The 15,484-nt window shown below is 39.8% G+C and overlaps 1 protein-coding gene across 6 annotated transcripts in view; it reads left to right on the top strand.

Moving 5' to 3' along the window:
* The window catches only part of fam49al (family with sequence similarity 49 member A, like), a 33,269-nt gene extending 24,907 nt beyond the window's left edge, over nt 1–8,362 (top strand). For all 6 annotated transcript variants that reach the window (XM_044170572.1, XM_044170575.1, XM_044170573.1 and 3 more), the window contains 8 exons: nt 342–447; nt 3,720–3,856; nt 3,981–4,058; nt 4,352–4,468; nt 5,924–6,003; nt 6,406–6,532; nt 7,685–7,755; nt 7,856–8,362. In XM_044170572.1, the coding sequence (XP_044026507.1) occupies nt 342–447; nt 3,720–3,856; nt 3,981–4,058; nt 4,352–4,468; nt 5,924–6,003; nt 6,406–6,532; nt 7,685–7,755; nt 7,856–7,919 (780 nt within the window). In that variant the 3' untranslated portion in view covers nt 7,920–8,362. The remainder of the gene's footprint in view (nt 1–341; nt 448–3,719; nt 3,857–3,980; nt 4,059–4,351; nt 4,469–5,923; nt 6,004–6,405; nt 6,533–7,684; nt 7,756–7,855) is intronic.
* Nucleotides 8,363–15,484: the final 7,122 nt, after the last annotated feature.

Raw genomic sequence — 15,484 nt, 5'->3', positions numbered from 1 at the left:
GCTTTGTTGACAAAAAATATAGAATAACATGAACCTTATCCTTTAAAGGATTATGTTCCTACTTTGTTGTATACACCTGTTGGATAGTTTGGTTATGCATATAATAATAATTTATTACAATAACCAAATAAAACAGTGATATGTCATTAAGTGGATATTATGTGTCATGCCAATAAAACTAAATTAGGTTTTGCTGGTAAATGACATTTGATACAGAGTCTTTTCATAACTCAATTTTGCTGAAGTGAAATCTTTGCTTTAAGGAAGAGGGGACAGAAGAGATTTTTAAATCATTTGTGGAAAGTAACATCTGTGCTTCTGCCTGTGTTCGTTGCCCGCAGGCCATCCAGAACCCAGGCGACCTCGCTCTTCAGGAGAAGGCCTGGAACGCAGTCTGTCCCCTGGTGGCCAAACTGAAGCGGTTCTACGAGTTTTCCCTCCGACTGGGTGAGTATGGCTATTACATAAAGTCTATAGAGTAATTTCAGGTGATGTAACACACTCTCTGTAGCTAACCTAAATCTATTTGCTGTCAGCCAGTCAGTTATCAAAGAAGCAATATATTTACTTTATTATATATACATTTCTAACAGCAACGTCACAATTCTTCTGTTTATGTAAATGTTTTTTGTTGTTGTTGTTTTTTATTTCATACTTGCTTTGGCAATGTAAACATCTGTTTCCTATGCCAATAAAGCCTCTTTTGAATTTGAATTTGAAGCAAGGCCTCAACTATGCCTACCAAGAGATGCATTACTTTACCCCAGTAGGTGAAAGTGTTTTATGGGTATAGAGAGGAAGATTACAAGAAATGTAACAGCAGTAGAAGATGAGGTGAAGGGTGCACACAGAAAGAGGAGCATCACTCACATTCATGTATCTTTGCTTTTTGCATTCTGACAAAGCTGTAACGTCTTGCTTTGGTCTCTGCATTTGTAGTGCATACAAGTGTAGAGGATTGCTGATATGTTCAACACTGTTCTCACGGATTACTATTGTATGGTAACACTGGCTGTTGTCTTTTTGACAGCTTTTCAACAGTTACAGGATGTGAAACATGACATGTATTGTATGTGACAGACAGTTACTGTTACACACATTTTGACCCTGACAACTACAGTAAAAAGACAGATAATTTAATCACTACACAGTGAACACATTATATATGCAGATTCATTTTAAGGTGATGAACAGGGAGACTCTTATCATTACTAGAAATGGGGAGACGCTCATCTTGTACTGTCAGTGCTGCTTCACAGCTCCACTCCATGTTACCATGCACCACCATCGTGATTTTACATGCAATTTCAGTCCGGCAGCATTCCTCAACACACACACACACACACACACACACACACACACACACACACACTCTATGATGTCCTCTCAGCCATCTCTGCAGCATCCTGACCTAGCAGCCAGGCAGCCGTTGCTACGGAAACAGTGGTACATGGTCATCCAGCACGGAGAGAGAAGGGGGGAGTGGAGAGAGAGAAGTATGAGCAGAGGAATAGAGTTTGGCTGCCGCCTCTGCTCTGCCTTCCAACAATACTTCGATCTCATGGACATCGTGTTCTCAGCTTACCATAGAAAGAGGGCTAACTAATAATTAATGATAATGTATCAGTGCTAATGTATCTATGAGATACAGTGCAAGAGATATATTGCAGATATCACCTTCCTGCCCTCCTTATGGAGAGAAAGGGATCAAATCTTAATGACTAGGAGGATTAACTAGAAGATCCCTCCTGTTTTTGCCCCTAGCACCACTTTTTCGAGTTATGTATTTGATCAAAGGGGGCAATAAGAGGTTAAGAGGTCCCATGTACAGTAAACAAACAGCCGCAGTGTTTCTCTATCCAATCTGTCAGTATGTACCCTCAGGAATCAGTGCTCAGGATAGAGACCATGCTTTCTGTGCTAACAGCAGGAGGGCGAGTGGGATTCTGCCCAGGCCCTTTAGATGAAACACTTCAGTGTTGTATTTATAGAAGGCCCTTATGCATTTTTAATGCAGAGGAAGGGATGGGGCCTCTGGAGACTTTGCTTCTGAGGCATAACTACCACATACAGCCTCTGAGGTCCAGCTCTGGTGTCTGATTTGTTAAGAGGCAGCAAAGCGATGAAAAGGCTTAGGTTCAATAGCATATGCGACACAGTGGATATGTATGGTCACTGATACAGTGTCCACAAGGATATCAGGCTGTATGATCAGCTGCAGTGTTTTCTCTATGTACCACTTAAAGTAGGTTAATTTGGTTTGTCTTGTAGAATGAAATTTATTGTTAATGCCTGTGGTCATGGAGGGCAAAAAGAGAGCTGTTGAACTGCTGAACCTTAGAAAAGGTCAAAGTTACTCTCTAGGCCCAGCCCAGTGTATCATAAAAAAACTTCTACAGCCATGCTTGCGGCTCTGTGACGTTGCGTATTGCACTAAATAATGTGTGTGAGAGTGAGATTGCTAGAGAGATAGGGAAAGAAAGAGAAAGAGTGTGAAAAACGTTGACAAAGGAAACCACCTCTGATCCAACATTTCTCATTTTCCCAGTCAGTGAATTCTGCACTGTGAAAACATCCATCTTAACAAGTCATTTCATTTTGTACTCAGAATTAAACTCTTCTCTAGTTTTTGCAATAAGTTAAACATTTGAAGACTGAGAGTCTTCTGCCACGCTAGCGACTCTATGAGGCTATACTTATACCTAAATGCTAATGTTAGCATGCTAACATGCTTACAAAGACAAATCTGGCATGTTTGGCAGGTATAATGTTTACTATGTTCACTATCTTACTTTACTCTAAGCAAAGCTAATTAGTAGAGGCTACATTAGCCACTACTAGCATAACACACCCGAATCTCTGGCCGAACTGTCGGTGGTTGAGTTGCGTTGTGGGTAATGTAGGCACCAGGTTTTAACAAGGAAGAAGAATGTGTGGAATAAAAAAGACAAAATCTCTGCTTCTACTGCATCAATTTTTGCATCAAACTGTCCATCATGAGTCGCACAATTATAGGAGCACAATGCTAAATCAGTGGAGTACTCTTCAAGGGATCACCAAAGTCATTAGGACTAATCCTGAAGGGAACATGAATGTCTGTACCAAATTTCACGGCAAACCATGAAGTTGTAGATGTTGAGATATTTCAGTCTGGACCAAAGTGGTGGACCGACCGATTGACAGACCATCATTAGCATCCCTAGAGCCATGCTGCTAACCTGGCTAAAAATATTAAGAAGAAAAAGAACCTCCACATTTAGAGTTTAACAAACATGTTGTTGCAAAGCATGGGGGCTCTAATGGTAAATTTCTGGTCACATTAAATGTTAAATCCCAGCCAGAAGGGCCCCGTTTGAGGAGTGAACCCTGCTCTCAGAGGGGGACCAAAAGGTCTGTTATACTGCCTGAGGCCAGATCCAACTGTACTTAGAAAGTGCTGGGTCCATTTCTAGCCCAACAGGTGTCCAGTGATATCCAGTGAGGAGGCGACAGAACTGGAGTGAAGTGATTCCATCTATTTGAACCAGTTCCAAATCCTGCTTCTGCTGCATTTTGTTGTTTAAATCTGGTGACATGAAAGAGACGTCAGATCCAGGCCAGATTACAGAGAATTACAGCAGTCGGAACATGAGGAGATAAAAGCTTTTACAGCAGCAGCAGTATGACATGCAGATTCCAGTTTGTGCAGATACATTTCTGACATCTAAGTATGTTTGCAGAGAATGCCTTGCGCAGCCTGCTGGAGGCGCTAACCAGCCCGCCGTACGCTCCCATGCAGCACCTGGAGAGAGAGCAGGCCTTGGCCAAACAGTTTGCTGAGATCCTTCATTTTACACTCAGCTTTGATGAACTAAAGGTGAGAGGAATCCTTCTTGGTCTAATTACAGCCCTCAGAGACTGACCTTTACTGTACTGAAAAATCAATATCTTCCTTGAATTGCCTTTTGATAACGTAAATCACCTCTTCTCTCACCATGCAGATGACAAATCCAGCCATTCAGAATGACTTCAGCTACTATAGGAGGACTATAAGCAGGAACAGGCTGAACAACCAGCAGGTGAGGCCTTAGAGACATAATCTGGCTCAGGCTGTTTATACATGATCAAATGTTCAGCTTAAGCAGCATGGCTTCACTTTCTCTCTTTAATCATTAATGACTGAAGTGCAGGTGTTCCTCTCCTCCTAACAACACAAAATGATGTACAAGCAAGATTTCATTTGCCATTCGAGTTACACAAATTAGTGCCAGGACTGGCTTCATCATTACTGGATGACATGATTACTGGACTGGGAGCAGTCGATGATTAATGCTTTTTAAAGATATGATATCCGTTTTGTATTGGCACACAGCTAGAAGCGGAGAACGAGGTTAACAATGAAATGGCCAATCGGATGTCCCTGTTCTACGCTGAAGCAACACCAATGCTGAAGACTCTGAGTAACGCCACCACCAAGTTTGTTTCAGAGGTAGATTTCCAGTTCTTCCCTAAGTTAGATCCATTTATAAGGCACTTTCAGAACTGACCTGAGTTCAGAATTAACTCTCTCTTTCTCTCTCTCTCGCTCTCTCTCTTTAAGTATTGTCATTGATAGCAAGCATCAAGTGAAAGTCACATGAAATTGATTTAGAAGGCATCCAAAAAATAAATTAAGGGATCGTTCAAGGTGGTTTTCTCTCTTAGTTGATGGCTTGAAGGCCTAAAGTGGTGGCGAAAGTATTCAGATCATTTACTTAAGTAAAAGTAGCAATACCACAATGTAAAATACTCCATTACAAGTAAAAGTCTTCCATTGAAAATGTTATAGTAAAAGTATTATTGGCTAAATGTACTCAGTGCAGAAAAATGGTCCCTGTTAGTGTTATAGGTTATATATTGGTGGTTACGGTGGAGCTACTTTTAACTATTGTACAGTATTGGGTAGTTTAATCAATAACATTGAGTTGCGTTGTGGGTAATGTAGGCGTCAGGTTTTGATAAGAAAGAAGAATGTGTGGAATAAAAAAGACGATATCTCTGGTTCTACTGCATCAGTTCTGGTTTGTTTTTATTGTCCATCGTGAGTCTGACAATGTTATAGAAGTGCAATACCGACTTGGTGGAGTACTCTTTTAATATGTAAAGTAAGTAGAGATTATTTGTCTAAGACTTGTTTGTCAATAGTGGGGTTTAGTCAGTGGATGTCCATGCTGGACTGTTGTGTGAAAAAACTTCTTCTTTCCTTTCAGAATCAGAATCAGAAATACTTTACTGATACCCGAGGGGAAACTCTTTTATTACAGCTGCTCACTCTCACGTCAGTGCACACAGGAATAGAAGTACTAAGCAAATCAAAATATACACTATATGTTGTGTATATATACACTATAACACAGGTCAGATAAATTAAGTACAAAGTGGATATAAGTATAAAATTAAAATAAGTGTAAAGTACAAAGTGGATTTACCGGTTGATGATAAGTATGTACAGTATAATAATACAATGTAATAATATAAGTAACATGTACTGTCAAGTTAAGTGTAGCTTATTAAGATGATTATGAGACGGTGGACGGTCCAAACAGTATTTTAGTGTAGAGGTCTTTTTCTAACTTTACACCTCAGTGCATCTTCATGGAACACACGTTTGCGAAAAACTTTTGAGACTTATGCAAAATGTAGGTCATTAAAGCCGTTTACTAAAGTTGCTTTACCGTCCTTATGCTTTTACTAAACTCTGCAGATGTACTTTGTCTCCACCTTGTGGTAGAAAATTTTGTTCGATCAGTACATAAACTACAGAGGGCATTGTCAGTGCATTTGTTAGTGCGGGAAGGGATGAACATTCTCAGTGTTTATCTGATTTCCAAACAAATGAATGTTATTTTTAGGCAGAGAGGCTTTTTTTTTCTGTACTGATTTCTCTTTTCCCCCCGTCCTTCAGAATAAGACCTTGCCCATTGAGGACACCACAGACTGTCTGAGCACCATGGCCTGTGTGTGCCGTGTCATGCTGGAGACTCCGTGAGTACTTTCCACGCTTTCCCTTCTCTCTATCATCCCTTCCTCAATCCATCTCCTTCTATCATTGTCGTTCTCTCCAAAGGTCAGAAGCCTAGATTTATAATTAACAAGCCCTTTCAAAGTGAACACAAAAGAGGCCTCTCAAGTTTGAGCCACTAATTCAATAGACTAAATGACACTAATTCACAGAGTGAATCATTCATAGAGTCCTTCATGCTAAATTTTAAAATCTTTTTATTAGATGTCTATGTGAATAAAAGGTCATCAGCAACTTGTCAAGGCAATCACAAAGTGCTTCAAATAACACCAGCAGTATCCTCTGTCATTGTGTGGTCACCTTGACTACAATTTTCTTAATGTTTTTTGTTAAACTCCTCTCCTCCATAACTGTCTCTGTCCCAGGGAGTACCGTTGTCGGTTCACCAACACAGACACCATGCTGTTCTGCATGAGGGTGATGGTGGGAGTCATCATTCTCTATGACCACGTTCACCCTGTCGGGGCTTTTGCCAAGACCTCCAAAATCGATGTGAGTGCACACAAATAATCAGTGTTTAAAACAGGAGCACATCTCTGTGATTCCTGCAACAGTGTTAAAAACTCCCCTTAAAATTTCTATTGGATTACATTAGAAACAGTACATTTCCAGTCCAAACTGGTTCTTTGTCAGGTATTTTTCTGTACCTGATGATGTACCTTTCCTAATGAAATAAAGTATAAATTTTAAAGGGAGTGTTTGACAGTGTTTCAAGTCCTTGGGAGTACACACAAATACGCACACACGCTTATGCACACAACCTAGTAGCAGACCAATTGATCAGTTTTAAATCTGGTTTATATTTGGCTTTCTTCAAAAAAAATTGATATAGGCCAATCATGTTATCCACCTCTAATGCAAAGGAGGCAATGTAATATACCTGAGGGATCAATACATTTCTTTCTGATAATACATCATCACAGTGGGGTGTGAGATGATTCTACTTCACAGTCAATAAAACGTGCAGTAAAAGCTGCTAACTCACCAAAGTCATGTTGTTAGTCTGGGCTTCTGTGGAGAGTTCTGGTGTTTTAAATGCTGTTTCAGATACTTGTCTACCTTTGAGGAGATTAAGATTTGATGGAAAAAAGTGAACGTTTAAACTTTTTATCAAAAGTTATTTTGTATGAATAACAAATAATAATTGTTAATAATCAACATAAAAAGCTGGCAATCCTGAGAATCAATCTGAAAACAACACTATCACTATATTGATCCAAGGGTCTAACCCAGTGGGTTAAAATCCCCAAAGGGGTCCCGAGGTAAATCAGAGAGAAAAAAACATTTTTGTTACATAAAATGCATGTTTTTCTGTTTTCTCTAATTTTTGCTTTTTCTTGTGAAATACTAAATACGTTTACCTTTTCAAGTCTGAGGAGCAAAAATCACTCTTTGATTCAACTGGTCACAACTCGTGTTCAGTGCCAAGCCAAGACAGTTAGGAAGCACAGGTCTAACCTTATAAAGACATGTGTTTCCTCATGTATGATACATATTCAGCATTACACCCGTAGATGAGGTCGCTTACCTTTATAAATGTGTTTCGGAGTCAGTGTGTGGCTGCAGCAGCAGCAGCAGGAGGTTAGGTGGATCTGAGGCTGCTGACCTTTATCTAACACTCTGTGTTGTCTTTGTGCCGGGCAGATGAAGGGCTGCATCAAGGTGCTGAAAGAGCAACCGTCCAACAGTGTGGAGGGACTTCTGAACGCACTGAGGTGTGTATGAACGTGATATACAGAGACATGACGCGCAAGGATTTCTAAGAGCATTTTAATTTCAACACACAGTATCTCTCTCTGTCACCTTCTTCTTCAGGTACACGACACGGCATCTAAATGATGACAGCACCTCCAAACAAATCAGGGCCCTCCTGCAATGAGAAAGAGGAGAGCGGTGGAGAGAGGGAGGAAAGAAGGAGTGCACTTGAAGGAGGAGAAAAACAAAGAAGAGGAGGAAACAAACACCAGTGGCTGATAAACCTGTTTGTTTACAATGAACAAAGAAAATCATCTCCAGGTTACGAGAAACCTGATGATAATAAGAAGAGGAAAATAATTATATATATTGTCAGCTGTCCATCATTCTGTCTCTCATTTTGTAAAGTAAGAAAAGAGAAAAAAAAAGCCAGAAAAGAAAATATAGATATATATTAAAACAAGTGAAACACAAGCAGCAGATGAAAAATAAGTAGGATTAAAGAGGAAGCTATATTGCGAAATTTAAGGTCAGAACCGACGCAAACGTGTACACAAAAATGTACACACACACACAAAAAAAAGGTTCATGTTCCAGCAGTAGACTGACAAGTATTTTTGCACACACTTTGAAAACAACGCCATCTCCTGTCCCCTGAAATCTGATCCCAGACTTCCCTGTGCCCCCTCACACACTCAGTTTAACCGGAGGGGTTTTAAGCTCTTGAGGTCGCAGATGTAGTGGCGTGGCTGTCCTCCGTCAGCTGCACTGATCTCCACCTACAGGTGATTTATGAGGCAGTGTGATTTGCTTCTGCCTGTTTTGTTTCTTTTCTGCGTCGGTGCAGCTGAAGGAGAGGAGGCAAGGACATGAGTAGTCTTTTTAGGACTCCATTTCTTCCTCATTGCCCATCACCCTCATCCCTATTCCCACCCATTCATCCATTCATCCATCCATGAGATATGTGGTTTTTCCTTGGCACCAAAAAATTCCATCCATGTTGTGTGTGCCCTTAAGCTGTATATGTTCCAGCACAAAACATCTTGTGAGTTGTCTGGCTTTACTTGAACAATATCGTTCACTCTCTCTCTCTCTTTCTCTCTCCATGGTGCTAATGTGGTTTAGATATCACAGTACTAGCTTGTTAGATATCAAAGGGTTTCTTCATCCCTTTTTTTTTGCTGTAATATGTTAAACAGCAGATCTGCTTTCAGCTATTCTGTGATTTCACATTAGAGCACAAACAGGGGACGAATCAGATTTTACATGACCTGTAAGTTTCACTCTAGGAAACCACAGCACACTTGCTTCTTCACCCAGTGCCAAAGCTGATTGGTTTTTGCTTTTATTACATCATAAAGCCGGGGGTTGATGGGATGAAATCTTATAGTCTTGTAAAACATCACTGATCATCATTTTAAGTACATATGAGGATGAGAAACAGCCAAGACAACATAAAATGACACACACAGTGTGTTCCACTGTAAATATGTGAGGCTTTTCTCAACAGGCATCTACATGGTCAGCTAGGGTCCTCAAGGAAAAACACAACAAACATCAACATCTGCATACAACTAGAGTTCTTTCTTTTACTAAGTAACTGAATAAGTGGGAAATAAAAATGAAAATAAAAAAGGAGATTAAAAAGAAGTGCTGTAATTTGGATGTCTATAGCCCTTAGTCTAATTTAATTTGATCTTATAATATATTTTCTATACAGGGGTATGTGCACAAGCATATTCTGTATAAATATATAGATGGCATGTTGTAAAAGTTCTGACAGAAATGTGTAAATAAGGTGTTTTTATTCATTTTTAATTGTTCAGTGACGCTGAAATTGGGTATGTGTTGTCTCTCAGAATTACCATGCGTTTGGCTTGGACCATCGGACTTGCCGTAGTCATAGGTCTCAGAAATTCAGCTTCATTATGGCGAATGAACCAGAGGGAGGGGAGGGATGCTAAAGGGGGTGGGGGTGATAGGGGCTGTCCATTTGCTTGTTATTTTGTACATTTTGTGCAACAATAAACTTGTCATTTATTACATTCAACCATTGATGTTCTGTGTCTGTAGAGCTTCCGAGCTCCATCCATGACATTAGTCAGTGTAGTAACTGGAACAGATTTCTTGAGTTTATTATGAATGCAGCACTGATTCGACCTTTATGTTTACCATGGAAATTAGCTGTAAGCCCCCACAATGATATGCAGCACCTTGTTTCACTGACACTGTTTCACTCAGTCACATGATTAGTGCTGCAGCTCAACTGGTGCGGTTGGTTTCAGCTGCTTTGCTAATAGGCATTATCTCAATATGATATAATTATAGTTAGTAATCTAACACTTATTCTGGCAACATATACACACAATGCCAGCAAATCTAAACATAGTTTCACAGTTTTTCAAGGCTTAAAACAATAATCAGGTGCCCCTATGAACACTGAAACAGATTTTTCATACTGTAATCATTCCTCCTGTTCATACTGGCCATTAAGAGATTCCTTCCTAATGCACTTACGATGTAAGTGATGGGGGACAAAATCCACAGTCCTCATCTTGCGCAGAAAGTTTATCTGAAGCTACTATGAGGCTTCAGAAGTCTGACTTAGTCAAATAAAGTGGACATCTTCAAAGATTGTACTTTGTATGAAATTCCTTGTTTTTGTAACTGTTCCTCCATTGCAACAAGGAAACACTGTCTGGAAAACATAAAAAGGAAATATAAATATTTATACTGAACAGACTATAACTTTGGTAGATATTCACTTGATTTTACTAACTCATAACTCATGAAACCTCATAATAGCTTAAAATAAACTTTGGGATACATTTTTGCACAGAACGGTGACTTTTCCCTCCACGCTTCCATTGGAATCGCATGAGGAAAGGATCTTTTAATGGCCAGACTGAACAGGAAAGCATCAGGAGGCACACACACATCCATCCATTTTTTTGCAGGTGCCATTTGTGGTCAAATCCATGCAAAATTACAGAAGAACTGGAACAAGATAGCAGTGTGGGGTACTTTTTTCATTCAGCATGAACAGGAGGAATGATTAAAGCAAGCTAAACCTGTCTCAAAACCTGTTTCAGTGTTCATACGAGCACCTGACTATTATTTTAAGACAGACTTAAATTTGTGAACCTGTCCTTTATGTATTTATTATGATTTTCAAAAATGACAGAAAGCCATTAGGCTGTGAAGTTTTATAAATGAGGGCAATAGTGTAAGTCTTAGTGAGTTTGTGAAAAGTGTAAAAAAGCAGTTCCCAATCTGAAGGTAGCGGTCTCAACATAAATGTAAGAGGTCACGAGATGATTAATGAGGCAGCAACCAAACAAACAAACAAAAACTAAATTCCGCTAAACCTTTCTTTGATCTTCACTTTTTTTCTTGCTATTTTAATACTACATGGTGTAATACTGTATAGTTTCACTGAGCTCTAAAAATTATTCAGGTGAAATAATATAAACAGGTTAAAACTCTCTTCTGCTAACCGCTCATAGACATGCAACCTGTGATGAAGGGTCACATGCACAGAAAAGGTCAGGAAGCACTGGTGTAGAAAATGAACATTAAAAAACAAAAATATATATGGAGAAAAAAGTGGAAGAGAAATGAAATGGAGCCAACAAACTCCAATCAAGGACTTCAAAAAGCAGACTGAGCGTAAACCATCACACCGTTCAAAAAAAGCATTAAAGTAAATGCAGTGCGTCTCCGCCCAGTTGTCATTCTAGACTGATATGTGTGAAATCAAATCAAGTATTAAATCAGTACACATTGTTCGCAACACTAAAGTATAGTTTTTAACTTGATTTGTGGTTTCCATCCTGCCTGAAATATGAACCTCATGAAATATCGTCATATAATCTTTTACGGAAGGTTTAGGCTCAAGGCGTCAGACAGACCTGTTAGTGTCACTTGTCATGTCACCCGTCTTTATCACAAAGAGTTTGATGGTATTTATCAGTTAGTCTTATAACTGAATGCCCCTCATGGTACAGCGTGCTCTCCTGTTTCAGTTTGTTCTTCAGTCACGTTCCCTATCTCACCACAAGGGGGCAGCAAAAGATCAATTTACGAAAGACTGCAAAACCAACTAATTAAAATAAACAAAGATAAGTAACCTGCTTTATTGTGATCAAAACATAAGAGGTCTACTTCACCCCAGCTAAGAAGACCTTCTGACACTTAAACACTATAATGAAATACCAAATAATTACTGATGAATGGATCAGCTCTTCCAAATAAGCAGTAATGTTTGATAATTAAACAACTTTAAAACATCAATACTTATTATCACTACCAGTCATGGCAGCTGTTATGAAGTAGGTTTTTTTAAAAGATAGCTGGAGGATTAGCTTCAGGCACACAGTCCAGTCAGCTGTAAGGCCTGTGTGGCTGTACTGTACAGTGTGAGTCCTGGAAGGTGTAAAGTAGGGCAGGGGGGACACAGGAGAGCCTGTCAGAAGTTATATATGGAAAAGAGAGCAGCAGGCAGATACTGTACCATCTTATAGGGCAAAATACAACCACAGCTTATACACAGAGAAAGGCGCCGCTGTAAGGAGAGAGACACAGACACTCCTGAATTAACAGTGAATTATATGTAAAATAAAAAAGATAGTAGGCAAATATGGTATCTCTTAGTTTGGAAGAGGGAGTAACTTGTATATGCGTGTGGTACGGGCTAATCTCCACGGGTCTGGCTTTGGCATTGTGCCCTAACTGCCATGAAATAAATAAGGAACCACTGTCTCACTTTACTTCCCTAATGGCATGCATTCAAATTAAAAACTAAATTACTCCTGACAAACATCAGTTATTTACTGCCTTCCAATAGATAATCTGAGACACAAAATAACAGAAGGTTAAATAAGGTAAGCAGGTGAAACATAGTGTCTTTATGGAGTGAAACTTTTTAAATTAACTGTAAATTTTCACTTTGGTGCCAAAAGCTACATGTTCTAAGTGTTTCTCCCGATCTTTATTCTTGTCAGAACAGTTAAGCCTCTAGAACAGCATTCAGACCATCATGGGACATTAAAACTCATTAAAACCCAGACTAGTGGAATTATGTAAGGGTTAGCACCTTACCCACACCTTTTCAACAACGGGCCTAACTAATTTACAACAAATTTTATAATGAAATGAGCAAGTAAAATATGCAAATACAAAATATAATGTAAAAATTGTCATTGTAGTTATGTTTTAGACTGTTGTACTATAGGTGGAACCTCCACCAATGATGAGACAACATTTATTAAAAATGTATTTATCTGTTTAGTTCGAGTTGTGATCATAGAACAAAACACCTGCAGAACAAACGTGGTCATGAGTGGGGAAATTTTCTTTTCAGTTAGAGTCTTCCAACAGTCAAAGGTATCTCAGATAATCAAAGTTCCCCTGAAATGTTTTGCAGATTCCCCTCTTGCATTGTTACTTTCCCTCTTAAAGCCGCGCCGCTGCAGCAGGGCTCGGCCCAAATGAATCAGCTATTAACCGTCAACTGCCCTGGGGAAGGAATACCTTATCAGCCAAACAGTGTGTGTGATACACATTCAGCAGTGGTTTCCCTCCGTTGCTATCCCCTCCCGCCTTTCACAGAAGTTTGAGTCACCCCACACACACACACACACTCACACACACAATAAACAGTCATTGTCCTCGCTGGCTGCAATGTAAATCAGCCCAGGTGTCGTTAGGTTCGGTTACCAACTGCTGCTCTGCACAACCTGCACTGTACAAATGTGCTGAGCAACATTTCTGTGTGCATGTAACACGTCTGTCTATGTGTGTATTTGTGTAGCTCTATGAGGACAGGTGTTTTCTAATCTGGGGGAATTTAATACTTTTCTTGGCATTTGTTTCTTTGAAAGCTGGCTGTTTGGTGGCTTTAGAGAAAGACAGCAAATGTAGTTAATAGAATGTTTTCATTCATTTAATTTCAGTCTAAAATCCAAAGACTGGTAATGTATGTATGCAGAGGAGGTCATTTGCTTTATCTATGAAAAGGATCCACTTTACTAATGTTAGGGTAGCGATATACCCTCAGTCTTTCTCACTGAGTGTTGCACATACGTAAAGCTTCAAATGCTGCATGAAAAAAGTGTTGCAAGTCACATGCTTGCAACTACTGGTTCTAGGAGGAAAAAGCCAATTGCACAACTATGCTTAAAGAATCACTAGAGTGCATTACATAGCTTCACTGCCTTGGATCAAATATCACATATGTTGTATGCCTGCTATTGACTGGGTCCTGCATAACTCTAATGTTTCTTATGCATCAACTAGCCAAATTGTCATGACAATACAGCAGATATGAGATATACTACAATGATATGGTTTGTAATAAAGAAATGCACAAATAGAGAGTACAGTGAGTGAATATCTGAAATATGTGATAGTGTATCAAATAGGTGAGTGAGACCATGTTGAGTCCCCATCCTGCCTGCTACTTAGCATATTGAAACAAACAATTTCTTCATATAATAGGGCCCTTTGTTTGAAATGGGAGGAGGTGTGTGAGCAAGCGCACATGTGTGTGTACAGCAGCTGCTATTGGTCTACATGCCATCTAATGTTACGTTGGGTTGCGTAACACACTTAAAACATGAGTGAGCCACGGGCTGTTACACACAAGTGGACACACGCACACACACACACACACATCTGTTTTACAATACCTGTAAAAAGCTAGTGAGCCCCAACTTTTAACTACTGCAGCAGGTTTTAGAGTTTTTGTGAAGTATCAGTAACACAATGACACTTAAGTAGTTTAAATTTAAGTTCAGGTGAGCTGTCACATGTCAAACAATGAGTTGAAAGATGCTAAATGGGGGGATTACAGAGTTGGGTGATAATTCACTGTGCATTCATCACAACGAGCGACCCCTTTCACACGTAGTCATTCAATCCATTAATATAAAAATATTGATTATAGCAGCTTTAAGGTGGGTCCTTATGTCTATTTGTGTGTAAATCACTAATTAGCCTTGTGACTGTGGACGCTGCCCTCTTTGTCTATTTTCTAGACATTAGGCGCCGTCTTGAAGAGGGGCCCTGTGTCAAGATAAGATTGGGTATACTTCCTTAACCTTAACCCAACATAATCCTAACTTCAATCCTAAACCCAAGCCTTAGCCTTCAACTGTCCTTCCTTTAGACTTTTCTCATTGTTCTGTCCTTTTGAGGACAGAAGAACAAGAAGGAACACACACAGCCTGCCCGCACTTTGCTGACTTCCACCCTGGCAGTGAAAGTGTTAAGTGCTGCAGTAGGGGAGGCTCCCTGCCCCGCCCACTCTGATTCTATTTGCATATTGGGCGGGAAGCTTTGGCTCTTTGTTGCTGCTGAGCCAGGCCAAAAACCCCTCCTACAAAACACCGCACTGGCGGGAAAAAGCGGCTCCAGTGCTTAAGCCACTGACAATGGAGAAACCAAGACACACACACAAACACACACACACACACCCTCTTTGTCTCACATACAGTACACTGCAGAGAGTACATTGCTCCCTATGCACACAAATGCAATAAAAAGAACACACATACATGCTTACACACACACACATACAACAGGCATTCAGGCTGCATTGTTGATCCTTTATTGGCAGGCACACCCATTTCCTGCCTGAGAGCAAAGGTGAAAACAAGTGGACAGACAGATAAATGAAAGAAGAAATGGACAGGAGGATGGAAGAGAGGATTTATTATGATATGAAGGCAGATGAGAGATAGAGAGAGA

This window comes from Siniperca chuatsi, linkage group LG17, assembly GCF_020085105.1.
Source record: "Siniperca chuatsi isolate FFG_IHB_CAS linkage group LG17, ASM2008510v1, whole genome shotgun sequence".
NCBI lineage: Eukaryota > Metazoa > Chordata > Actinopteri > Centrarchiformes > Sinipercidae > Siniperca > Siniperca chuatsi.
The sequence above is the reverse complement of the archived record's forward strand: the minus strand, read 5'-3'. Positions and strand labels throughout refer to the sequence as shown.